The following is a 25739-nucleotide window of genomic DNA, read 5'->3' as shown; positions in this document are numbered from 1 at the left end:
ATATACACATAGCATACTAATCTAACACTAGTGGCCAAGGTGGATATAGATAGAAATGCATGGGCAGGCTATCCCTAGACTTTTAGTCAATGATCCCAGCATTTCAGGAAAGCCCTTCTGACATTTGTACACACCATGTGTCACTTCCTTATTCCCTTGGAGATTTTAAACAATGGCACAGGTTGAAACATTCTCGCTGCACTCGACAGACTGTGGAGATTAGGGCTGTGGCGGTCAATAAATTCAGTCAGCCGGTGATTGTCAAGCAAATAACTGTCGGTCTCATGGCAATTGACCGTTAATTAACATAAACATGTAGCTTTTCCTTGCTTCCACATGCAGACCTTTGGAACATCTACAATTTAAAAAGTAAAATAAATCCATGTAATATAGCCTACACCTTCACAATGAATCCATTATTTATTTTAGACAGGTCTAAAGAAGCATGATAAAAAGAAAATGCAGTCTATTTCAAAGGAACAGAATAGCATACTCTGAGTTGTCTTTATGTTAGGTCCTGATCTGTCTATGCCAAATGGATTTGGGCTACACTAGTTCATTTAGTAGACCACAATTGCTTAGAATTCCATGGCATCATTTATATTATGAAGAATACAATTGAACAAAGCTGAATAAAATAGAAACGATTTGAGGGTGTGCGGCTGTGTTGAGCGGTTAACAAAGAAATAGGTACTCCGATATGCTTAATTTAAGAGTTATTTATGCAACTTTAGTTGTTCTACAAACGTTGGGCTATATGTTTTGATTTTTAATACATTGTTTAGGCTGCATGATGAGACTAATGATGATTTGAAAAAAGTTGCTTGAAAGGCATGAACTCTGCTTTGTTTTTTTGTGCAGACTGTACACACTTCATCAGTATCTCATTCACAATTTGACAATGCCTTGAATTTTATGGCGTCCTCCCCTTTGTGTGGCCGTAATGTACCCTAAAAAATCCATGCCTTTTGTTGCTAAATAATGTGTGAAATTTGTTTTGATTTAGAATGGACCATTATCATGCACCTGTATTGAAATAGGGGCAGTGTGAAAACATACATGCCATCTATGCACTTAAATAGCGAATGGAGGACGCTTTTCCCGTGGTTCATTTTCATGCCAGCCAGGTAGGCTATACTCCTGTTGTAAAGATAAGCAATGTGCTTAATATTATGAAAGTTGAGAAATAAATATAGTAGGCCTAGCCTATAGAAAGCTGATGGGATCCTCCTCTTTTTAGTAGAGACCATCACTGTTTTCTCGTGCAATTGCGAAGCCAATAGAAATGTTGCGCAACATGAGCTCTCATGAAGTGTTTGATTAAATTTTCAATTACATTTGAATTGTCAGAGGGATTCGAGGGACAATAGAGTGCTGAGTACCAGGCAGTTAGCATGTTTGGTAGGCTACTAATGACCATCAGCAGCATCAGAGCTTGGAGAAGCCTAATTACCGTGACTAAACAGTCACATGGAATTTGACTGCCTTCATGACTGCTGGTGTGGCGGTAATACGGTCACCGCAACAGTCATAGTGGAGACTCTTACAATCCCTTAAAGGAGTGGACAAACAGGCCTTCACGTGTCCCTGGCAGATATCACTTTCTGAACAGGCTTTTTGAACAAATAAGGGAGGGGCCAATGGAGGACGATCAAGAGCAAATCTATGTGCTCTTCAACACCAACCTTTGAGGCCTGCTGCAGTGTTGGCTGCTTTTCATGTCTTACCCGTTTAGATGGTTTAGGGTTAGGGTTAGCTGTTGCATTGACAGTTCACCTAATCTGGCAATGAATACTGTGTTGTCATCTTAGGTCTCTCTTTATGTAGTGCTGTGGCGTCTCTCTTTGTGATGTGTGTTTTGTCCTATATTTTCAATCCCAGCCCCAGTCCCCGCAGGAGGCCTTTTGACTTCCGGTAGGCCACCATTGTAAATAACAATTGGTTCTTAACTGACATGGCTAGTTAAATAAAAAAAAATAACAATATTTAAAAATATACACAGTACCAGTCAAAAGTTTGGACACACCTACTCATTCCAGGGATTTTCTTTATTTTTACTATTTTCTATATTGTAGAATATTAGTGAAGACATCAAAATTATGAAATAACGCATATGGAATCATGTAGTAACCAAAAAAAATGTCATATAACATTTGAGATTCTTAAAAGTAGTCACCTTTGCACACTCTTGGCATTCTCTCAAACGTTTGAGCTAATCATTTGGGTTGTGACAAGGTAGGAGTGGTATACAGAAGACAGTCCTATTTGGTGAAAGACCAAGTCCATGTTATGGCAAGAAGAGCTCAAATAAGCAAAGAGAAATAACAGTCCATCATTACTTTAAGACATGAAGGGCAGTCAATGAGGAACATTTCAAGAACTTTGAAAGTTTCTTCAAGTGCAGTCGCAAAAACCATCAAGCGCTATGATGAAACCGGCTCTCATGAAGACCGCCACAGGAATAGAAGACCCAGAGTTACAGTTGAAGTTGGAAGTTTACATACACCTTAGCCAAATAAACCGAGTTTAAATGTTTCACAATTTCTGACATTTATTCCCAGTAAAAATTTCCTGTCTTAGGCCAGTTAGGATCACCACTTTATTTTAAGAATGAGAAATGTCAGAATAATAGTAGGGAGAACAATTTATTTCAGATTTTATTTCTTTCATCACATTCCCAGTGGGTCAGAAGTTTACATACACTCAATGAGTATTTAGTAGCACTGCCTTTAAATTTTTTAACTTGGGTCAAACGTTTCAGGGAGCCTTCCACAAGCTTCCCTTGGAAGCTTTTTGTTGCTAAGTTGGGTGAATTTTGGTCCATTCCTCCTGACAGAGCTGCTGTAACGGAGTCAGGTTTGTAGGCCTCCTTGCTCGCACATGCTTTTTTCAGTTCTGCTCACAAATGTTCTATGGGATTGAGGTCAGGGCTTTGTGATGGCCACTCTAATACCTTGACTTTGTTGTCCTTAAGTCATTTTGCCACAACTTTGGAAGTATGCTTGGGGTCATTATCCATTTGGAAGACCCATTTGCGACCAAGATTTAACTTTCTGACTGATGCCTTGAGATGTTGCTTCAACATATCAACATAATTTTCCTCCCCCATGACACCATCAATTTTGTGAAGTGCACCAGACCCTCCTGCAGCAAAGCACCCCCATAACATGAGGCTGCCACCCCCAAGCTTCACGGTTGGGATGGTGTTCTTCGGCTTGAAAGCCTCCCCCTTTTTCCTCCAAACGTAACGATGGCCATTACAGTTCTATTTTTGTTTCATCAGACTAGAGGATATTCCAAAAAGTACAATCTTTGTCCCCATGTGTAGTTGCAAACCGAAGTCTGGCTTTTTTAGAATTCAAGGCACACTTAACCAGCATGGCTACCACAGCACTCTGCAGCGATACGCCATCCCATCTGGTTTGTGCTTAGTGGGACTATTATTTGTTTTTCAACAGGACAATGACCCAACACATCTCCGGGCTGTGTAAGAGCTATATGACCTAGAAGGAGAGTGATTGAGTGCTGCATCAGATGACCTGGCATCCACAATCACCTGACCTCAACCCAATTGAGATGGTTTGGGATGGACCGCAGAGTGAAGGAAAAACAGCCAACAAGTGCTCAGCATATGTGGGAACTCCTTCAAGACTGTTGGAAAAGCATTCCTCATGAAGCTGGTTGAGAGAATGCCAAGAGTGCGCAAAGCTGTCATCAAGGCAAAGGGTGGCTACATTGAAGAACCTAAAATATATTTTGATTTGTTGAACACTTATTTGGTTAATCAATGATTCCATGTGTTATTTCATAGTTTTGATCTAGTAGTAAAAATAAAAAAAAACCCTTGAATGAGTGGTTGTGTCCGGACTATTGACTGGTACTGTGTGTATATAATTTAACAAACATCTCTTCAATACGGAACAATATATACATCACTCCTAACCTACTTCGAAAGTATTCCTTCCTGCTTGCTATCACATTAACTAGTCCCACTCACCAGGTCGATGAGCTTGGTGATGGGGATCTCCCGGATGGGCTTCTTCATGCGACACAGTGTCTCCAGTGAGGTACCGAAGCAGCTGGGCAGGTAGTTGCCTGAGATGGTGATGAAGTAGTCCTTGCCTCGGTCCAGATGGAGGACCAGAATGTCCTCGATGGCATCCTCTCCTGAGTTGAGCAGAGTCACCGAGTCCTTGCTCACATACACATCCAGGAAGATCTCTAAAGTTTCGTCTGGTGGGGAGAGACAAAGAGGGGAAGTGTTAATTAGGCTTTGGGATGGAAAACATTCCGCAATGGAAAGTGGACGTGGGCTTTTCTTATTGAACAAATCCACAAAATCCTTGTTTCAAATCGGTTTTCTTTCGTTTTGGTGCCTCAAGAACAAAGCTCTAGTGGTATGATAACTGAAGAGGGATAGCCCTGGGAACAAAAGATACATGCACACAATGGGTTATGACAGAGTATAGATGCTAAACAAATGCATTCTTTGGTCCAGTTGCGAAACAACCCCTAGACCCTAGGCACCTTATGTAAAAGATTTGATTGGTAGGCCTATAAATAATATGGTAGCAGCATGCCCTCTGACAGGCTTGGTAGGACTTTCAACATATTGTATAAGTATCAAAAGCGTATTTAAGGAGTAGGGGCTAGGGGTCATATCTGGACAGGCCTTCCTTATTCAACTGATTGATCAGTAAATCCTTAGATCCACTCAGATCAGTGAAATCCCACCAAGGAAGGAGTAAAGGATGCATTGTGAAAGTATCCCCACCAGACAGGGCCTGTGACTGACTGTGGAAGGTAGGTGCCATGGCTGAAAGTTAAGTGGACTCACTGGGCTCTAGGAAGCCTTCGCTGGGCTCGGCGTGGAGCCAATTCTTGCAGTACTGGGAGTCGTTCAGCTTGGGAATGAAGGCAAAGTGACAGGGGACCTGCCCGTCGTTGGAGATCACAAAACGCTCCCGCTGAAGCTGGCGGAACTTGACGTCCTTAAAGGTGAACTACGGGAGAGAGAGAAAGAGAGAGATGTTGGGAGAAGGACAGACACACAGTAAGCCAGAGTGCAATAATATTTGATTGATCAATGCAAAGCAGATTGTTTAAAATACAAATAGATGCCCATGCCATTCTACCTCTGCAAAGTAACTCAAGCATCTTGGCAGGCTTATATCAATTTTCTTAGTGATTTAAATTCAGACCAAAAAAATTGCCTGTCACAAGTCCCTGATTCAATTCAAAACGACCATGTCCCTTGCTTACTGCCAAAAACAGAGAATTATTGATCTGAAACAACATGTCAGTGGGGAGGACATGCTGGACAGGAAATCAATACGATGAGAGTCATGGCTCTGTACGTGTGCATGTTCTGTCTACTCACCTCTCTGTCGGTCAGTGACAGAGACGGGAGGAATTCGTTCTCCATCCTGTCCATCATGCGCACAATCTCCTCAAATACCTTCTTGTAGCGTGCCTCGTTCACCACCTTCACCTGTTACACACAGATTAATTTTCCATCAACACCGATTCATTCATTATAGCATAACTAAGCATGCTATTCGAGAATAAACACATTTAAAGCCAATTTATATGTATTTATGATTTTCAATAAGCTGTACAGTATGTTAAAAGGTTTTTATGTCTATTTTACTTAATGGACTCCTTTGTCTTAGCAGATATGTGTTTATTGTGAATGTGAGGTCTCCATTGACTGCCTCGACCTGAATCAGTCAGGTGTGATTTCCAGACGCTGACAGTCAATGTAGTGAGTAAGTGGCTCCATGATCCTTACCCCTACGCTGAAAAGGGAGCTGACGGGCTTGTGGTCGCTGGTCTTCAGTTCCATGTGGCTCCTGTAGTGGAGTTGCTTAACGTTACTACCCCTCCACAGGATCCGGTCGCACCACGCCGGGACACGACACTTACCACTGCAGGAGAACCCCAGACAGAGAGACAGTGGTGAGGAGGCACAAGGTCAGCTAACCTCACACAAGGATCGTATTCATTTGGGCACTAAATGAAAGACAGCGGATTGAAAGTGATAGACAACATCCAATATGAAACAGTAATTTTCGCTTTCCGCTGAAAAGATTTCCAAACATGTTCAGTTGCATGCCACACAACCCAGTGTCACCTTAGATTGTTTTCCAGGTAAATCACAAAGGCCCCCAAAGCAACCTCCTGAGTCTCTTCAAATTATTTTAGGCAGGAGGGGAACAAAGCTAGTTAGGGGGGCCTACCAAGCCTATTCAATACTGGAAAGACGTTGCCTCAAACAGCTGTCTATATTTGAGTAAGCTCTCGTTTCATTACTGGGACAGAATGTTTGGAAAGGTGGCTTTTCAGATTTGACCTTACTAGTCACATAAACATGAAAAGTCAAGGTGCTATTGCATATGAGGACTATCCCACACAGTGTATTAGCTTTGCACTCTGTTGGGTGGGGAGTAATAGTTTACAGCTCAAAATACCAAACTCTCTGGGTATTATATACTGTAAGTAGGTACTTGGAGGGAAAGGAATCAGGATCAGTGGTACATTTACCTAGAGTCCCAACGGTCCGTCTTGGCATCATACTTATATGTGGGCATGAAATTGATCTCTCCCTCAATGAAGTCTGTGAAGGCTCGCCTTGTCTGTCTCTGGATATTCAGCTTCACACAGAGGAAGGAGGGGAAATATACCAACAACAAAGGTTATTCAGAGACAGACAGAGGAACTCCTGTATTTATAACCCTCATAAACAACGAGAGAAAAAGGGGAAGGAGGAGGGATTACACCAAAGTTATTGCAGAATACAGAAGTCCTAACTCCACCCAAAAAACATTTACTTTTATTTAATGTCACTCTTATTGTTGAGGTTGCCGTTTTATGTTTTGGTAACTGATTTGTCACAGTGCAGAATGACAAAATGATTGATGTGCAGTATTGTTGAATTAAATGTCAACGATTTATGACAGCGCTGAACCTTACACTTTAGGTTGTTTGCATAAACAAGCTGTAAAAACCCATTGTGTGTAAATATTCCCACCTGGTCATACTCCTGCAGCTTCCTTAGTTCGTTGTGGGAGATGAGCTGTTTGACCTCAGCTGCATCGTACACAAACAACCGGTAGTTCAGATCTCCTACCCAGATCACTACACTGGACCACAGAATGGATGAAGAGTTATGCATTGTAACACAACAGCATGTAAAGTATTACAGTAACACCATAAGTTTACACATAACATAAAACTCTACAAAAGTACATCTGTGACATGGTTACAGCATTTTACAGTCCACTATTTACTTTGAAATTATGTTGAATTACATTAGTTTTTACCTGAGAATTGTTTATTGGGTATTCAATAACACAATCACCACGGCACTTTGTAAGTACTATTTCAAAGAATTACATGTATTATGGGCAATGACGACTACTGTAAGCCCCTTAGGTCTTGAAATACTATTATTGAGAACACATGCCCAATGCATTGCCCAATGCTTCACACTAAGTGGTATGCTAGTGTGGTCATTGGATCAATGCCTATGACTTTACAGTATGGGTCTTGTAAGGGACTGACTCGTGTTTGACGATGGTGAGGGGAGGGTGGTCTAGCAGGTGGAAGCTCATGCGGGCACAGATGTCTTTGTAGTCCTGGTTCCTCCTCTCAAAGTCCTCGACGTGGGCCGCCAGGTGGGAGTTGACAAAGCAGAAGCTGGTGTTGTGGAACACAAAGCGCACCGCCACGCCTCCCTTGTTCCCCTAATGGGAAAAGAAAGCATTGAATGTCGATTGACTGATTTGTGTTGTGTGACAAAACTGCACATTTTAGAGTGGCCTTTAATTGTTCCCAGCACAAGGTGCACCTGTGTAATGATACTGCTGTTTAATCAGCTTCTTGATATGCCACACCTGTAAGGTGGATGGATTATCTTGGTAAAGAAAAATGCTCATTAACAGGGATGGTAAACACATTTGTGTGCAAAATTTGAGTGAAATAAGCTTTTTGTGCTTATGGAACATTTCTGGGATCTTTTATTTCAGCTCATGAAACATGGGACCAACACTTTACATGTTGCGTTTATATTTTTGTTCAGTGTATTTCATTTTGCATGAAAATATCTGTTAATTTACATTTGCGCATAAATATAGTGTATATGTTCTATATACCTACCTATAAAATGGTATAAAGTTATAAAGTTGATTGAAGAAATAGGAGAACAAACACTTCCTCTTAGTTGACTTGACTCATTCGTACCATTTTTCCCATGATGCCAGTTCCCACTTGCTCTGCAGCCACTTCTTTGATGTGATTCTTGTGCACCTTGTTGACATACACCACCAGCATCATGCCCACTAGTCGGATGGTGCGCACCTGCGGGGACAAAAGCATCCATTGTGGACGACATTCATATCCAAATAATATTACGTCTATTTGTGTATGAACAAAATAGATTGATAAGGGCATCTGCTGCCATTGATAAGTGTGTGATTACGGCCATTATTTTACGTAATTACAAGAATGTAATATTTTTAGTTTAGTTGATCGAACCATTCCTGTTTTACACTGAAGATGAGAAGAGACCTCTCACTGGCTCACCCTTTTGTACTTGGCTTTGGGGTGAAGACTTCTCTCCACAGCCTCCACCCACAGCTGCTCCTTCGACGAGTCCAGATAGAAGAAGGCCTCTGTGCTCAGGTCCAGCTCCTGGAAACTACAGCACCCAGAATGCACAGGGAAGTCAGTGTTTCAATGCTTAGTAAAGTGCAATCAGCACTCATGCATGGGAAAGTGCACAAAAACACTCTTTAGAGTATGCAATGAAATTTAGGTTATAACTAAGTCCATCCATCATTAATGATGTGGCATTCAGAGGATCCGTTTCCCGGAAATTGTGTTATTTGCACATTTCTGTTTTGTATTCACGAGGCCCCAAACGGAAGAAAACGGACTGAATCAGGGAGGGAATACCTGAGGTTGTCCGATAAGAAAAGCTTGTTGCTTGTTTCCGTTTTCCGTAGCAAAACATTTTGCAACGGTGTGCACTGATGAATACAACAGGTCCATTCACTCATACATTCTGTGTAGAAGACATCGGATATTCAGATAGACATGTCACTGACCCCAGAGCGTAGACGTCAGGAGGTTCTTGGTTACAACACAGCCAGGGCTCTAGACTGCTGTCTGGGGACTGGCCGTTCACATTCCACGTTCCGGTAAACAATCTGAAACACACACACACATAACAGTCTTATATAGACATTCACATGCTTAAGTGGACAGACACATAAGTGAGTAGACTGATAAGGGTTGCAGGTAAGAATAGGGACAATGGCTCAGTGAGTGAAGGTAATTTTTAGAACAATGCAGGATCCTGCCCACTACAGCCTCCAGAAAAATGTATAATAACTAAAATAGGCGCATTTGATTTAATCTCACCAGAATGGAATTTTTAAAAAGGGTGATGCTGCTATAATCCCCTTTCAATCGATCTCAATGTTCTGTCCAGAATAACAACTGTCTACTGCAGGGGAGCACATGTAATGAAGCTGGCTCAACGAATCACGCTTGTGTGACGTTACCTTGCCGAGACCTGAATACTCGGATTAGCTCTCCAAGGTAATGCCTAGTGTTTCGCTTGTGGCACACAGGAGACAGGGTTCAAACCCCCAGTCGGTCACACATACCCCCACAAACCAACGGGCACTCACCTGAAGTCCTTGATGTCCACATACTCCTTCTCCTTCTTGCCCAGGCGGTGTTTAATGAGGTATTCTCTCTGGCCGGCCTGAGTGGAGAACATGGCATTCCGCATGCTGTTGGTGGTGGGGCTGTCGTTCCACGAGGTGGGCCGGTCCACTGAAGTCTTGAGACTGCAAGATCAAATGAGCTAAGTCATCACCACAGTATTTCCACATCATTATTTTCCAAGCAGGGTGTAAAGCCGACACATCAACAACTAGGCAAGTGGTCACCAACCGATCGAGAGATCTCCAAGGCATTAGTAGGCGATCACCAAACATTTCTATAGAAAAGCCAACGATAAAGCCATGTGTTCCTATTTTTTTTGTTTAGCACTGTTGGCGGTAGGTGCACTTGATTCAGCAGCCTTAGGGCCAAGAAGGTAAAGTGTTCCCATTGTGAACCATTTCATGTGTCTGAAGGCAGAACTTGGCATACGTTCATGTTTAAGTTATTCAGCACTGTAAACACTTTGTTCAACGCTTTTTATAAGTCATTCTGCTTACCTCCACTCACGCTACAACCAGCACTGCAGCTGCAATTAATGAGTTTATCAAAATGTTTCCATAAGCTTGTGTTATCATTAACGGGTTGTCATATATATATATATATATATATATTTGAGAAATATGACTTTCTCTGGTCATAGGAATAACAACATGAATTGGTGCATGAGGCAGAAATAATGCAGTGCGACTTGAATTTCGACCATCAGCTGGAAGGAAAACCTTTTTCTCAGCGAAGGGAGGGAGAGTGGAGCGACAGTGAGTCGGGTGAGAGACAACCTTATCGCTGCTCTCTCCCTCCCCTCAGACTGACAATCAGATGTAGGCCATCAGTCCAGTAAAACAAAAAAAGCCAATGATTATGCTCACTCAGCTTTGCCTCACAAGTAATAGAACAAATGATCTATTACCAGTGTGGTCAAATACGAAACATTTCGCAATGTAATTTCAAAATAGTCTGAGAAGAACAACATTGGCAAGGCAATTCAAGTATAGCCAATATGTAGTGATAATGTATTGGGCCTATAGCCTACAGCACAAACATTAACGTTAATGTTGCATATGCTTATGTTTATTTTGGAATCAGAAAGTGATCTTGACTCAAAAAGGTTGGTGACCACTGATCTAGGCCCTCTAGAAATATATTGAGGCCCTCTGACACAAATAGAAGCCAAATACAGTTCTGTAGAGGGAAAAATATCTCCAACAGATGGGCATACTATGGCACCGTCCTACTGGTACCACTCACTCTGTTTTTGCAGGCGTGACGAAGGCAGCATCTTTAGCCTGTGTGGACGAGGCTCGGTCTTTGGAGGTGGGGATGGGAGCGGGGGAGAGGATTGGAGGGAGTGTACGAGCCTTTACGTGGAGGTAGAGGGGGAACTGGAGGGGCTTCCCGGGGGGGCACAATGCGATTCTGCTGGTTCTTCTTCTCCTCCACTTTGAGGGAGTGGTTGAAGTTGTCCTCAAAGCCAAAGTCCGTGGCCAGGGAGAGAGCTGTGTCCTGTCGATCTGCTGAAATGGAAAGATTCAGATGTGAGAAGCCCTGTGACATTCAACAAGTATTGATTCACTCCTGACCTCTTCACTGTATTGTGTGCTTTGTGTGCTGATGTAAAATGGCTGCAGCACCATCACCCAGGTGGGTGCTAGACATTAGTGGGGGACAAGGTGAGTTGACCCTATACAATGTCAAGCGCTTTGAGCAGCTGGAAAAGCGCTATATAAAATGCATTCAATTTGAACTATATTATCCATGTGCATACCTGTGCAGGTTGTATCCATACCTGTGCAGGTCTGGTTAGCTGAAGAGCTATTGGTGAGGTTGGGAGGCGGTGGCGGTACGCCAGTGGGCTTGGTATGAGAGTTGACAGCTTTATGGATCCCTCTTTGTGGAGGGATGGGTGGGACTGGGGCAGAAACTTTGCGAGGAGACGACATTATGGGAGCCGGTATGATGGGATCCATCACCTTGATTTGCGTGCTTTTGGACTCCACTGGAGGAAAAAATAAATAAAAATTTTAAAAAAGAGAACCTTGGGTTTGACGGCAGCGCTGGATCACTTAAGAGATAGATGTTCTGAATTACATAAGACAGCATTTCTGTACAAGTTGCAACCTGCATAGTACATAGTACCAAGAATTGCAGTCTTTCAAATGTGTATAGTTCCAAGAATGTACAGTAAATGTCATTTTTTGTGGATCTAAGGAGAAATGCAAATAGCAATATCACTACTCCCTTCAAAAGGATCCAACTCCTTTTTCTATGAAATTTGCCATCTTGTTTCTACTGACCATCTCAAGCTGACATCAGCAGTTTCTGTGAATCATTATTACAATGACTGGGAAAACAGACTTATCTTGAGGGACAATCCAGGAGGAATAAGATCGTTGTGGATGTCTTTCCTGAGACTTCATATGAGAACTGGGCCAAATGAAGAAAAATGCTCAGTGAATAGCTGCAGATGGATCAAACGAAGATTGAGATGGAGCGCGCTTACAGGTCTGGAAAACATTAACCAGCCTAGGTGACAGACCCATGCCAATAGTTGTCAAGTTCCTGAGGTTTAAAGACAAGATGGCTGTTCTGGAGAGAGCCAAAATCTTGAGAGGAACCAACATCTTCCTCAACCTGGACTTCTCTGAAACTGTGCACCAGAGGCAGAAATAACTTATCCCAGCTATGAAATGTTTAATTTGAGTCAGTTAAGAACAAATTCTTATTTTCAATGACGGCCTAGGAACAGTGGGTTAATTGCCTGTTGAGGGGCAGAACGACAGATTTGTACCTTGTCAGCTCGGGGATTCGAACTTGCAACCTTTCGGTTACTAGTCCAACGCTCTAACCACTAGGCTACCCTGCCAGAGAGCATGGGAACATTGCTTACATTGACTATGACAGGCTCATTGTTCTCCCTCCCTCTCAAAAGCCTGGGAGGTATGAGAGCCAAAAATATTTATTTATTTTCTCTCCGTATTATATCTAGCTCCGATTAACTGCCAATGAAAGGGCTAAGGCCCATATTAATATATGCAGCCTTATAAATAAGATTCATGAAATCAATAACTTGCTGACTGACACTGGATAACATTCTGGCCATCTCTGAAACTCAAATAATTCCTTTGATGATACAGCAGTAGCAATACATGGTTATAACATCTACAGAAAAGACAGGAATGCCTATGGGGGAGATGTCGCTAAATATGTTCTGAGCAATATTCTTGTAAAGCTTAGAGAGGATCTCATGTCGAATGTTGTTCAAGTGTTGTGGTTGCAGATCACCAAGTGCTAAAAGTCAATATTTCAATGAATTGTGTGTGATGTTAACAGAGGTCAATTTTCTGGGTAAAATGAACATTGACTGATTAGCAATTAGCTGTCCTCTCAAGAGGAAGATTCTAACTGTGACTAATGCCTGTAATATGACTCAGGTTATCACTCAACAAACTAGAGTGCATACCAATATTGAATCTGTGACATTCACTTTATTGATTTGCAGAGCTTTGCTTCAAAGCAATATCAGTTTCCATTAGCTGAAGTGACCATAACATTGTGGCAATAACACGGAATGCCAAAGTACCAAAGGTTTGACCTAAAGTAATTTAAAAGAGATCATACAAAATGCTCTCATGATTCTTTTGTTGAAGATGTGAAAAATGTTTGTTGGTCTGAAGTGTAATGAAGTGAATCCAGACGCAGCACTGGAAGTATGAAGTGAATCCAGACGCAGCACTGGAAGTATGAAGTGAATCCAGACGCAGCACTGGAAGTATTTGTAAAATGATTAATGCCAATTGTTGACAAGCATGCACCTGTTAAGAAACTAGCTGTGAGAACTGTTAAAGCTCCCTGGTTTGATGACGAATTGAAAAATTGGTTAAAAGAAAATTATGCAAAAGAGGTGGCAAACAAGTCAGGCTGTTCAGCTGATGGGAGTGATATACTGTAAATTGAGAAATGTCATGATTAAACGTAAAGAAATTATACGACAAAACAAACATAAATGACATAAAACAATGGAAACATACTTTGGAGTAACTGAAATTAAGTTCATGGGTCATTTATAACAAAATACTTCTATATTGTCAATCATTTCAATGACTATTTCACAAGTAAAGTGAAATTACAATTTCACAGTGAACCATCATATTTTTGTATACTGTAAAACTTCAATTATGCGCAGTCTCAAATAGCCACCTGACCTTTTATTAGCCGTGCAACGGCACACAGTTCAGTAAAATGCCCGTTTCAAATAAACGGTGGGTCTAAACAAATTGTTGACGAGGTTTAAAGTTAGATTTGTGACATTAAATAATTCAGTAATGACAACAAAAAATGTAATTTATCCATTGGTATCACCAGTAAGAAACCGCTAGCCATTCGCTGCTAACAACTGAGAACTGATAGCTAGCCATAGACATGTAGCTAACTGGCAATCAAAAAAAAACAGTCAACAACTTCGGGAGTACAGACCCAGAAAATTTGCTGGGAAAATGCAGTCAAACATGAGAATAATTATTCTGTAAAGGAAAAAAATAAAAAGAGACAAAATAAACCTGACAGTGTGTAAATGACAACACAATATTGGGAGGAAATTAAGAAAGTAATTTAAATGCTGGAAGTGAAACTGAAATTGCTGGAGTTAAAACATTTACTATGCAAATGAGCAAAAGCTGTGTGCCGTGCCTTATGAAAACAAAAGGCTGGCTCAAATAGAAGCCTGACTTAAATAAAAGCCTGTTGTGTCCAGTGATTCAGTGAATAAGCACCTGGGCTATTAATTTAAGTTTTACAGTAAAAGATCAAATAATGAAAGAGAAGGATTGCCGTTTTGAATTTGGTCAAGTTAGTGACAGATGTCGAAAAACCATTGCTATCAATCAATAATGATAAGGCACCAGGTATAGACAACCTTGATGGGCAACTATTGAGAATGGTAGCAGACTGTATCGCCACCCATATTTGCTATATTTGCAACCAAAGCCTAAAGGAGTGTGTGCATCCACAGGCATGGAAGGAAGCTAAAGGAATTCCACTGCCTAAAAATAGCAAAGCATCTTTTGCTGGCTCTAACAGCCACCCAATCAGTTTGCTGCCTGCTATTTTTCAGAGCACAAGTTAACTACTGACTTCCGGCATGCATTTAGAGAAGGGATTGTACTGCACTGACTTATACTCAGGAGTTTATCATTGGATGGTCAATTATCATAGGCAACTCACACTGACAAAGTTGTTGTGAAGATGGGGAGGGGTGTCTGTTATAAAAAGATATTCTGCGTTTTGACACAATAATCAACTGTACTAGTTGTTCAGGCGCTGGTCTTGTCCCATCTTGATTACTGTCCTCTAATATTGTCAAGTGCTGCAACGAAAGACCAAGCAATGCTGCAGCTAGCTCAAAACAGAGCAGAACGCCTTGCCCTTAACTGCACATAAAGAACTAATATCAACAACATGAGAAATGTTACTGTGACAAATTCCAGATTGTCTGCAAAAATCAACATTCAGCTCAGATTCCAATACGTAAGACATGCAACCAGGGGTCTCTTCACAGTCCAAGTACAAAACGAATTCACAGAAACGCCCAGTTTTATACGGAGCTATGATCGCATGGAACTCCCTTTCAATTACTCAAGCAAACAGAAGAATTACCTTTAAAAAAATAAATTAAGCCTCCCGAGTGGTGCAGTGGTCTAAGGCACTGCCTCACAGTGCTAGCTCTGCCACTAGAGATCCTGGTTTGAGTCCAGGCTCTGTTGCAGCCGGCCATGACCGGGAGACCCATGGGGCGGCGCACAATTGGCCCAGCGTTGAACTGGTTAGGGGAGGGTTTGGCCGGCCGGAATGTACTTGTCCCATCGCGCTCTAACAACTCCTGTGGCGGGGCGGGCGCATGCATGCTGACACGGTCACCAAGTCTGCGGCGTTTCCTCCCGACACATTTGTGAGGCTGGCTTCCGAGTTAAGCGGGCATTGTGTCAAGAAGCAGTGCGGCTTGGCTGTGTCATGTTTCGTAGGACGCGCGGCTCTCGACCTTCACCTCTCCCGAGTCCGTACGGGAGATGCAGTGATGGGACAATTGAATACCGCGAAATTGGGGAGAAAAAGGGGTCCTTTGAGGTTAATTTGTGTGACTTTCCTTGTCTATCAGTGTATCAGTGTTTTGTTACTTTCCATGTTCTGTTTTATGTGGACAGCAAGAGTAGCTGCTGCTTCTGAAAAAGCTAATGGGGATCCAAATTGCCACTGGTAAAAATTTGTGCACGGAATAGGGTGCCACTTGGGACAGTCAGAGAGACAGCGCCTGGGCAGTTTGGGTGGTATCTAGAAACTAGGAAGGAACTGGTTGATGTAAGAGGCTGTGTTGCAATATTTTTACAAGCTCGCTGTGACACTGCATCCCAAATGGGACCCTTACACCTTATATAGTGCAGCCTATGGGCCCTAGTCAAAAGCAGTGCACTATATAGGGAATAAGGTGCCATTTGGGACAATGTATCAGTGTGACCTCATTACAGTGGGCTTTCTCAATTATTAACCAGCGATGCCAAGGCAACCATTGACACGGACAGGAACTGTTCAAAACTTAAAAGGGCAGGTTGTCATATTGAACAGTTACTATCCCCCATCTAGCCAAACTGCTTCAGAACCTGCATTTATAATGGCTAAGGCTGCGAGACCGAAGGTAACCGCCCCTTTCTGCCCCCGCCCCGTCCCCTTGGTAGACTCTTCCCCAGAGCTTCAACATATCTGAGGAATGTCACAGGCAGGCATGGGTTCAACATGAGAGAAGAGAATGTAGAGATATATCAGTAACGTGAAGCAGTGCTCAGTGAATAATACATGCCCAAGGGAGTAGGGACGTCAGTCCGGTTCGGCAGTGTTGAGCAGTGTGAGAGAGAGACTGGCTCACCTTGCTGCTTGGCTCTCTTCACCTGGGAGAAGAAAGACTGGCTGCGCTCATCGTCCTGTAACTCCAGCACCAGCTCTGGGGCTTTCTCCCCTCTGATACGAATCCTAATGCAAGCTGGAGGGGGCAGGGAGAAAGACAGATTCATTCAAACAAAAACACACATTCATCATTGACTCACCTTATGGCCAACACAGACCCCTTCAATTCAAAACACTTTATTCCCAAGGGGCAATTATTGCTGGACATAGTGTGTGACACGGGTAGGAGTGACATGCAGACAACACATGGATAAATGAGTTACATTCGCCACAAATATACCATTGACTCACTCACCACAACCATGGAGACAATACCCACGTCTACACGCATGTCTACCCACTGCACAAAATTAGGTAAACAGTGATTTGGAAACAGTGACCCACTTCAACCGAGTGCAGATTGCCCCATTGCCATAGGCAACTCATGACCAACTTTTGCAACCAAATAAAGCTGCAGACACATCCAGGCATGGAGCTCAGGGCATTGCATGCTCTAAAAATGTAGCCAAATTGAATGTAGACCGACTGAAATGTTTTTATTGTAGTATTGTTGCCACAACACTGGTCTTGCACATAAGCTCATATTATAAAAAGGTAGAAACAACAACCTAATCAATTGTTTACAGTAAATCTCCATTAGAAACAATTCCTATCAAGACGGATGCACATTTTTAAAAGAAATAGAAGTATGAGGAGAAAAGTCTTACTTTTTAATGGTAAGTCAATGAACAGCGCTTCTTCAGCCTCTGAAATAAAGCGGGTATAAAGAGTGGGGGTGTTTATGTCGTGAGAAGGTTCCAATAGGCTCTTGCTGTTGACTTTGACTTGCTGTTGACTTTTAAATGCTGTCTAGCAAGAGAAAAGAAAGCACCTTGGACTTGTTGCACACTACAACAAGCAATAACCTTGAGTAAATACTCCTCCCATGGTAAGGAGTTAAGGAATGTGAAGTGAAATGCCTGCAGAATTTTGAGGAGAGAGGGGCTCTGCATCAAAAATAACTGTTTCATGACTGGAAGCACACACATTTCATATAAAAATCTCTGAAAACTAGCCTGTTGGAAGTTAATTTCAAAATAATTTACTTAGCCTGCATTACAAACTGCATGGAATTTAGTCTCAAAGGATAACTTAGAGAAACCATATGTTCACTTACGTCGCACTATCTGAAAATGACTGTTGATGGGTATGGACAACTGAGGTACCGGAGAGGACACAACAGCATCAGGGTTAGCCAAAACACCCAACCTGGAGGGAGAAGAGGAAATTATATTTAAATACAGCACCCTAAATGGTTGGTTTTCAGCTAAAAAGTTTAATTTGACCCAATTTGCATAATGCTTCATGCAATATAGTGAGCGAGAGGTTTTGTCATAGCGATTTCATGGACCTCATCTCAAAAATGTATCAGGGAGGAAAAAAATACCTTTCTAAATAACTTACATAACTTTTGCAGTTTCATGCAAGACATTCAAATGCAATTGCAATGAAAGGAAATGTAAATGATTAGGTCTGAATGTTAGAGCTTCAGAGCTGTGATGCTAGGGTTAATATAGGGTCATATATCTCTCTCTCTCCCTGATGATGACAACGCAACAGCCAGAGTATCAGCGAACAGAAGCCGATTCCAATTGAAATCCATGCAAGACACTCAAATAACAGACAAGCTTAACCTCATATGAAATGCTTACAAGGCCTGAGCTTTAATCCATATCAAATGGAGAGTTTGCCCGAGCTGTTACGTGGGTTAATGTAGGTCATGTTTCAGTCCCCAACAATGACTGTGCAGCAGCAGCCAGGGCATCGGGTTCGGCAGAACATGTCCACACATCCGTTCAAGTCTAACCAGGAAATGTGATTACTGTGGAGTTGTAGAAAATGATTCAACCCTGGCTGCTTGTCGGAATGTGTCAAGTCGGGACACTCTTTTCCAAAAAGGCTAGCTGGAGATCGCTCAGTAAGTAGTACACCCAACTTTTAATATATATATCTATCAAATCACAATGTTTTAACCCCTTCGTAATTTAGGTAACATTTAACATCAACAAGTAGGCCTCTATTACCATGACAACCCTTGTCCCTCAACATCATTCCAGCAAGAAACAATCAATTCAACACGTGACATCATTGAAAAAAAGCCTGACATCATCCCCTCCTGGCACCTCTCCTTGCAATCACTGCCTTACGAGCACTTTCAGCACGTTTCCTTCAAGTTGGTAACCAACTATAGGCTAGTCATACAGAGGGCCTGGGACCTCTCTCAGCTTATGAGAGCAAAGCATAGACCTACGAGTCAGACTGGAGCAGGGCTTAGCTCAGTGTGTACAGTTTTGATGCATTTAGGTAGCTCCCATGCCAGTCTCATTAGAATCTAGGACATGGTGGTGGAATGCAGGTATAATACAGTGGCTGGTACTGGAGCTTATTGCCCTCTCTCTGCCACACACCAGATGTAATGTTCCTGAGTCTTACTGCTCGCTAAACAAAAACATCCAACAAGCAACCATGTGCTCGAGCTGCAAGCTGAGAATCTCCTCGTATGAAGCCAAGATGGGTGCTGTAAACATCTTACTTTGAGACTTTGGCTGTTCTGCTTGCTCCCGACTGTCCATATTAAGAACTCAGCAACAACGTGAGTTCAGTACTTTTCACTTTTATACTGAAACATCTGATTGCAGGAAAAGCCACTTCGGCAGGAGGCTACATCAACATGAGATTCTGACATGAAACCACTAGGACATCTGAGATCTGTAATAAATGGCCTGCGTGCATTTGACAGTGAACTCCCATCAGGACACAGCGGATCAATTCAGGCTCTTTCTGGCATGATGCACTGAGGTCTATCGCTTTATGCTGCAGTGCTGCACTGTTTCTCTTTAGAGGCATACCTGGGAATTATCACTCCACCTCAAACATTATACTGCTAAAATTGTAACGACGCAACCTTGTTATTCAAGGTAGACTACAGTATACACAGCACCGCAGCCAACATTGGTATGGTGGTTCTGCAGATTGTCTTGTAGAGATGGTTCACAAGAAGCTAAATGCCTTACAAGTAGCAGTTGGAGCGGAAGACGTTTTGCAATGCAATGTGTCATCTTAAATTGTGCACCACAGCTTGACAAAAATAAACCTGACCACTGGAGTGCAACTCATCATTATGTGCATGTTTGTTGACCCAGTCTGAGTGAGAAAGGCAGATATGAATAGGGCTGTGGCGGTCATAAAAATGTGTCAGCCGGTAATTGTCATGCAAATTACTGCCGGTCTAACGGTAACTGACTTAATTAACGTAAACAGTTTTAGCATCTCCAAGCCTTTTAATATACACCGTCACAATAAATCCATTATTTATTTTAGGTCTAAAGAACCATGATATGAAGAAAATTAATTTCAGAAGAACAAAATATGAGTCGGCCTACTGTTTGTTATCTGGCGATGCGCCATGCCATAGGCTGTAGGATACTTCAATTAGCAGACAAGATATGCTTATAAGTCCTGTGCCATTATTTTATATTATATGATTTTATAGTAAGAAGGATATAATTTAACTTAAATGAATAAGATAGAAATGATATTTTCACCATTCCAGAACGAGTGCACATATGAAGTGGCTACATTGAGCATGAAAGTGATCATTTGAAAAGGTCCTATATGCTAGATTTAGAGGTATTTGACAACTTTAGTTGTGAACGATACAAACCTTAGAAAGTCTTAGAAATCAACACATATATGGGCTGCATGATGTGACTACACTGAGTATATAAACATTAGGAACACCTTCCTAATATTGAGTTGCACCCATTTTTGCCCTCAGAACCGCCTCAATTCGTCGGGTCGTGGACTCTACAGTGTCGAAAGCGTTCCACAGGGATGCTGGCCCATGTGGACTCCAATGCTTCCCACAGTTGTGTTAAGTTGACTTGACGTCCTTTGGGTGGTGGACCATTCTTGATACACATTGGAAACTGTTGAGCATGAAAAACCCAGCAGTGTTGGATTTCTCTACGCACTCAAACCGGCGCGCCTGACACCTACAACCAAGCCTGTTCATAGGGACAAAACTTTTGTCTTGCCCATTCAACCTCTGAATGGCACACATAAACAATCCATGTCTCAATTGTTTGAAGGCTTAAAAATCCTTGTTAAACCAGTCTCCTCCCCTTCATCTACACTGATTGAAATGGATTTAACAAGTGACATCAATAAGGGATCATAGCTTTCAACTGGATTCACATGGTGAGTCTGTCATGGAAAGAGCAAGGTGTTCCTAATGTTTTGTACACTCAGTTTATAGGCTATTGATGATATGCACACACTGTTCTCTCATCATGATCAGACTATTCTCAATTTAACCTAGTCTTTGCTAATATGTAAAAGGAGTTCAGATTTAGAATGGCCAGTTATTAAAAAATGGGCAGGAACAGGAGCAGGGTGAACAAAATACCTAATCCGTATGCACTCGATTAGTGAATGGAGGCCGCTTTCCCATCGATTAGTGAATGGAGGCCTCTTTCCCATCGATTAGTGAATGGAGGCCTCTTTCCCCCTGGTTTGTTTTTTTAATCATGCCGAGTTCATAGCGGTTTTATAGCGGAGCAATGCTTAATATTAGAAGCAGTAGAAAGCTGGGATACTTTTTTAGAGGCAACCATCAAAACTGTGCTTCACACAGGATAGCATTTAGAAATGTCTGGGCTTATAAGAACACTTATTTCACTCAAGTCATCAACCACTGTTTGAGTAGTATGCAGCCTCTCGCTGCGTGGCAGGGGATATTCCACCCAAATTCTGTATGCCATGGACTCTCCAAAACTGTTCCAGCAGCTACCCAGTGGTTACACTTGGGAAACAAAGTGAAATCTGTTTGGGAACATCTATAGTAACATGTTTTCACAACAAATCATACACTGCTCAAAAAAATAAAGGGAACACCTAAACAACACAATGTAACTCCAAGTCAATCACACTTCAGTGAAATCAAACTGTCCACTTAGGAAGCAACACTGATTGACAATAAATTTCACATGCTGTTGTGCAAATGGAATAGACAACAGGTGGAAATTATAGGCAATTAGCAAGACACCCCCAATAAAGGAGTGGTTCTGCAGGTGGTGACCATAGACCACTTCTCAGTTCCTATGCTTTCTGGCAGATGTTTTGGTCACTTTTGAATGCTGGCGGTGCTTTCACTCTAGTGGTAGCATGAGACGGAGTCTACAACCCACACAAGTGGTTCAGGTAGTGCAGCTCATCCAGGATGGCACATCAATGCGAGCTGTGGCAAGAAGGTTTGCTGTGTCTGTCAGCGTAGTGTCCAGAGCATGGAGGCGCTACCAGGAGACAGGACAGTACATCAGGAGACGTGGAGGCCATAGGAGGGCAACAACCCAGCAGCAGGACCGCTACCTCCTTTCTGCAAGGAGGAACAGGAGGAGCACTGCCAGAGCTCTGCAAAATGACCTCCAGCAGGCCACAAATGTGCATGTCTGCTCAAACGGTCAGAAATAGACTCCATGAGGGTGGCATGAGGGCCCGACGTCCACAGGTGGGGGTTGTGCTTACAGCCCAACACCGTGCAGGACGTTTGGCATTTGCCAGAGAACACCAAGATTGGTAAATTCGCCACTGGCGCCCTGTGCTCTTCACAGATGAAAGCAGGTTCACACTGAGCATGTGACAGAGTCTGGAGATGCCGTGGAGAACGTTCTGCTGCCTGCAACATCCTCCAACATGACCGGTTTGGCGGTGGGTCAGTCATGGTGTGGGGTGGCATTTCTTTGGGGGGGCCACACAGCCCTCCATGTGCTCGCCAGAGGTAGCCTGACTGCCATTAGGTACCGGGATGAGATTCTCAGACCCCTTGTGAAACCATGTGCTGGTGCGGTTGGCCCTGGGTTCCTCCTAATGCAAGACAATGCTGGACCTCATGTGGCTGGAGTGTGTCAGCAGTTCCTGCAAGAGGAAGGCATTGATGCTATGGACTGGCCCGCCCGTTCCCCAGACCTGAATCCAATTGAGCACATCTGGGACATCATGTCAACGCCACGCTGCACCACAGACTGTCCAGAAGTTGGCGGATGCTTTAGTCCAGGTCTGGGAGGAGATCCCTCAGGAGACCATCCGCCACCTCATCAGGAGCATGCCCAGGCGTTGTCGGGAGTTCATACAGGCACGTGGAGGCCACACACACTACTGAGCCTCATTTTGACTTGTTTTAAGGACATTACATCAAAGTTGGATCAGCCTGTAGTGTGGTTTTGAGTGTGACTCCAAATCCAGACCGCCATGGGTTGATAAATTTGATTTCCATTAATAATTTGTGTGATTTTTTTGTCAGCACATTCAACTATGTAAAGAAAAAAGTTTTTAATAAGAATATTTAATTCATTCAGATCTAGGATGTTTTATTTTAGTGTTTCCTTTATTTTTTTGAGCAGTATATTTCATTAAAATGTTGACAGCCACTCACTCTGCAGGCTCGAGAAAGGAATGAAGGACAGAGAGGATAGAAACTCTCGGTGGTGAGATATTCTGTAGCTAAAAGGTGTCAGCCTAGTCATTATGAAAATATTAAAAATGCCCAACACAGATAGGCTGCATATATGAAAACAATTGCAGCCTATTTGACTGATAAACCTTAGCTTACAACCCAATACGGCGAGAAAAATAGACTTGCTTTCTAATTTGACGCTGTAGACGGTCATGGCTGTCTGTTCTCTCGGTCACTCCAGTGCATTCTAATTCCAGGTGTTCTTTAAAAAAAAAAAAAATGTAAACAAACAAAATAAACCGCTTTTTGATTGATTTGGGCTTAACTCTAAGCCGCCCTGCACCATCAATGAACCAACAGCATCGTCTACAGGGTCATGGATACAAAGTTTGGACTATAGCATAAGGTAACCAGTCCATCCATAATGAATGCAGTCCACTCAAAGGCGATTACTAGAATTTGTTCAATTTTGCAGTAGAGGCTAGACCAATTATGTACCAAAGACATCTTAAATCTTTTTTTCTCCCGTGCATAATATGTGGTAGGATATTAGACTATGTATTGTATAATGCCACAATCATTATTTGAATTCATTTTTTAAATATATTTTTTTACAGATCTGGGGGTCATATATAGGCCATGCGCATTGGTGTTTAGAATGAATCATAACCTTAGAAAAAGCTGTCCATTTGTTTGCATTTGGATTAGAAAACACATACACAACAACCATGTTTTCCACTCAGTTTCAACCGGCTGTTAAATTTCTTTCTTCAAATTGATCGATCACAGTAGGTGAGTTTTAAAAGCATGTTACTGTTTTGATGACAAGTGTTTGTCGTGATTTTCAATTGCATTTGCATTGTGAGTGGTTAGAGGGACAATAGAGTGCCGACAGAGTTGGGTACTACTAACGCATGTCCAGAGTGCGTAAAAGGAGATTACCATGACTCAACAGTTACGTGGAATTTGACTGCGGTCATGACTCATGACTGCCGGTGTGGCGGTCGGTAATACGGTCACCACAACAGCCCTAGATATGAATTAACATTAAATTTCAGACAATGAGTTCTCTATTGTTAGTACTTACATAAACTCCCCAGAGCACTCAATCAGCGACAATAGCCTGGGCTCCTTCTGACCAGACAGCCTTAGCTCCTGTCCTCTTACAGTTTGAACACCACTATTAAGGAACCAGCAGCAATCATGAGAGGGCAGGGACACAGACTAGGGCAGGCTAGTCTGTGTCCCTGCTTGAACATAAGACCAGAATATTGACTATGATTTTGTGAACAAATATTTTAGCCACTAACTATTCAAGACTGTCGTGAAATTCTTCAAAATGTATCTAAAGCCTATAATGCTTGTGGTATTATTAAAGAAACAAAATGTTAACTAAAGTTAGTACATTTGCACAAGCCTCAAAGAATAAGGCATCATGACCATAGATTGTATGGGCCAAGCAATGGGTTATTTGGTTACATTGATAGCTACATTGTTTTGGAAACTGAAGCAAAAAAAGCAAGCGTTAGTTACGTTAGGCTGTAAGCATTCCACCAACACTGGCATGCACTTCTGAACATAGCATTCCAATCTAACTAGTTTAGTAACTAGGCTAAATGGGTTATCAAATCAATAAACATCTGACATGTTCAGAGTAGCACACCCAAACATTTGACCCGCAAGACAGTATTAGCTACACGAACTGTCCTGTTTCAATTTACATTCAAATGCAAGCGAACCTAAACAGTTGGACAATATTCAGGAAGCTAACGTTAGCTAGCTAGCGTTACGCTAGCACGCTAGCTAGGTTTTAAAAGCAGAACAAACAAAAAAATGGCACAGACTTTCAAAAGGATATTGCCAAACACTGCTCGTCACGTCCGAAGGCCAAAGAGGAATCCATTCTCAGCTATATAATATACACGCGTATGGTAGTTATAGGCAACTAGCTATATTTAATCGGGTCCATCCAGACGTTTTAGGCAAGGAAAGTTGTTCAATCCCCGGGCCCACCCCTGACCCGCGGCCTTCCGGGTGACAGCTGCGGGCGGGGGCGGGCAATGCTAAGCATGCAATAGGCTAGGTAGGTAGCTAGCTAATTCCACCATCAACCACTTGACAGCCAGTGCCGTGTGGTTACTAAGCGAGTTATCTAGCGACAATAGCCTGGGCTCCTTCTGACCCGACAGCCTTAGCTCCTGTCTTCTTGCAGTTTAAACACCACTAATAAGGAACCAGCCGCAATCATGAGAGGGCAGGGACACAGACTATGGCAGGCTAGTCTGTGTGCTTCATTCCAGTTATCTGAATATAATGAGGTTAGGACACCATATCATATAAAACGTACATTAAGGAAAGATAACATGAAGTGACAAGAAAATAATGTCTACTAAATTTTAATTTTCAGTCTAGCTTGGCTGGTTCAATAAATTGTTGCAAGAGGTAGGCTGCGTGCTATGTTCATAGGGCTAGACTGGTTCTGGCTTAAAATGTGTCATCCACACGCACACGGAGAATGCGTGCAAGCTGTGCTAATCAACATGCCGGTGGCATAATTAGCTAC

At 42.4% G+C, this 25739-nt stretch overlaps 1 protein-coding gene across 1 annotated transcript in view; it reads right to left on the bottom strand.

Moving 5' to 3' along the window:
• The window catches only part of ocrl (OCRL inositol polyphosphate-5-phosphatase), a 37307-nt gene extending 11598 nt beyond the window's left edge, over positions 1-25709 (bottom strand). Inside the window, 19 exon segments of the mRNA XM_064974060.1 lie at positions 3998-4233; positions 4838-5003; positions 5381-5491; positions 5792-5927; positions 6544-6653; positions 7031-7142; positions 7564-7745; positions 8242-8358; positions 8584-8698; positions 9108-9209; positions 9696-9857; positions 10981-11064; positions 11066-11246; positions 11519-11728; positions 16646-16759; positions 17391-17429; positions 17840-17931; positions 24264-24347; positions 25036-25709. Coding sequence (XP_064830132.1) covers positions 3998-4233; positions 4838-5003; positions 5381-5491; positions 5792-5927; positions 6544-6653; positions 7031-7142; positions 7564-7745; positions 8242-8358; positions 8584-8698; positions 9108-9209; positions 9696-9857; positions 10981-11064; positions 11066-11246; positions 11519-11728; positions 16646-16759; positions 17391-17429; positions 17840-17931; positions 24264-24347; positions 25036-25079 — 2397 coding nt within the window. The 5' untranslated portion in view covers positions 25080-25709.
• Between the last annotated feature and the right edge of the window lie 30 nt (positions 25710-25739).

The sequence above is a fragment of the Oncorhynchus masou genome, chromosome 9 (genome assembly GCF_036934945.1).
Source record: "Oncorhynchus masou masou isolate Uvic2021 chromosome 9, UVic_Omas_1.1, whole genome shotgun sequence".
NCBI lineage: Eukaryota > Metazoa > Chordata > Actinopteri > Salmoniformes > Salmonidae > Oncorhynchus > Oncorhynchus masou.
Note: the sequence above shows the minus strand (reverse complement) of the source record. Positions and strands in the feature narration are given on the sequence as shown.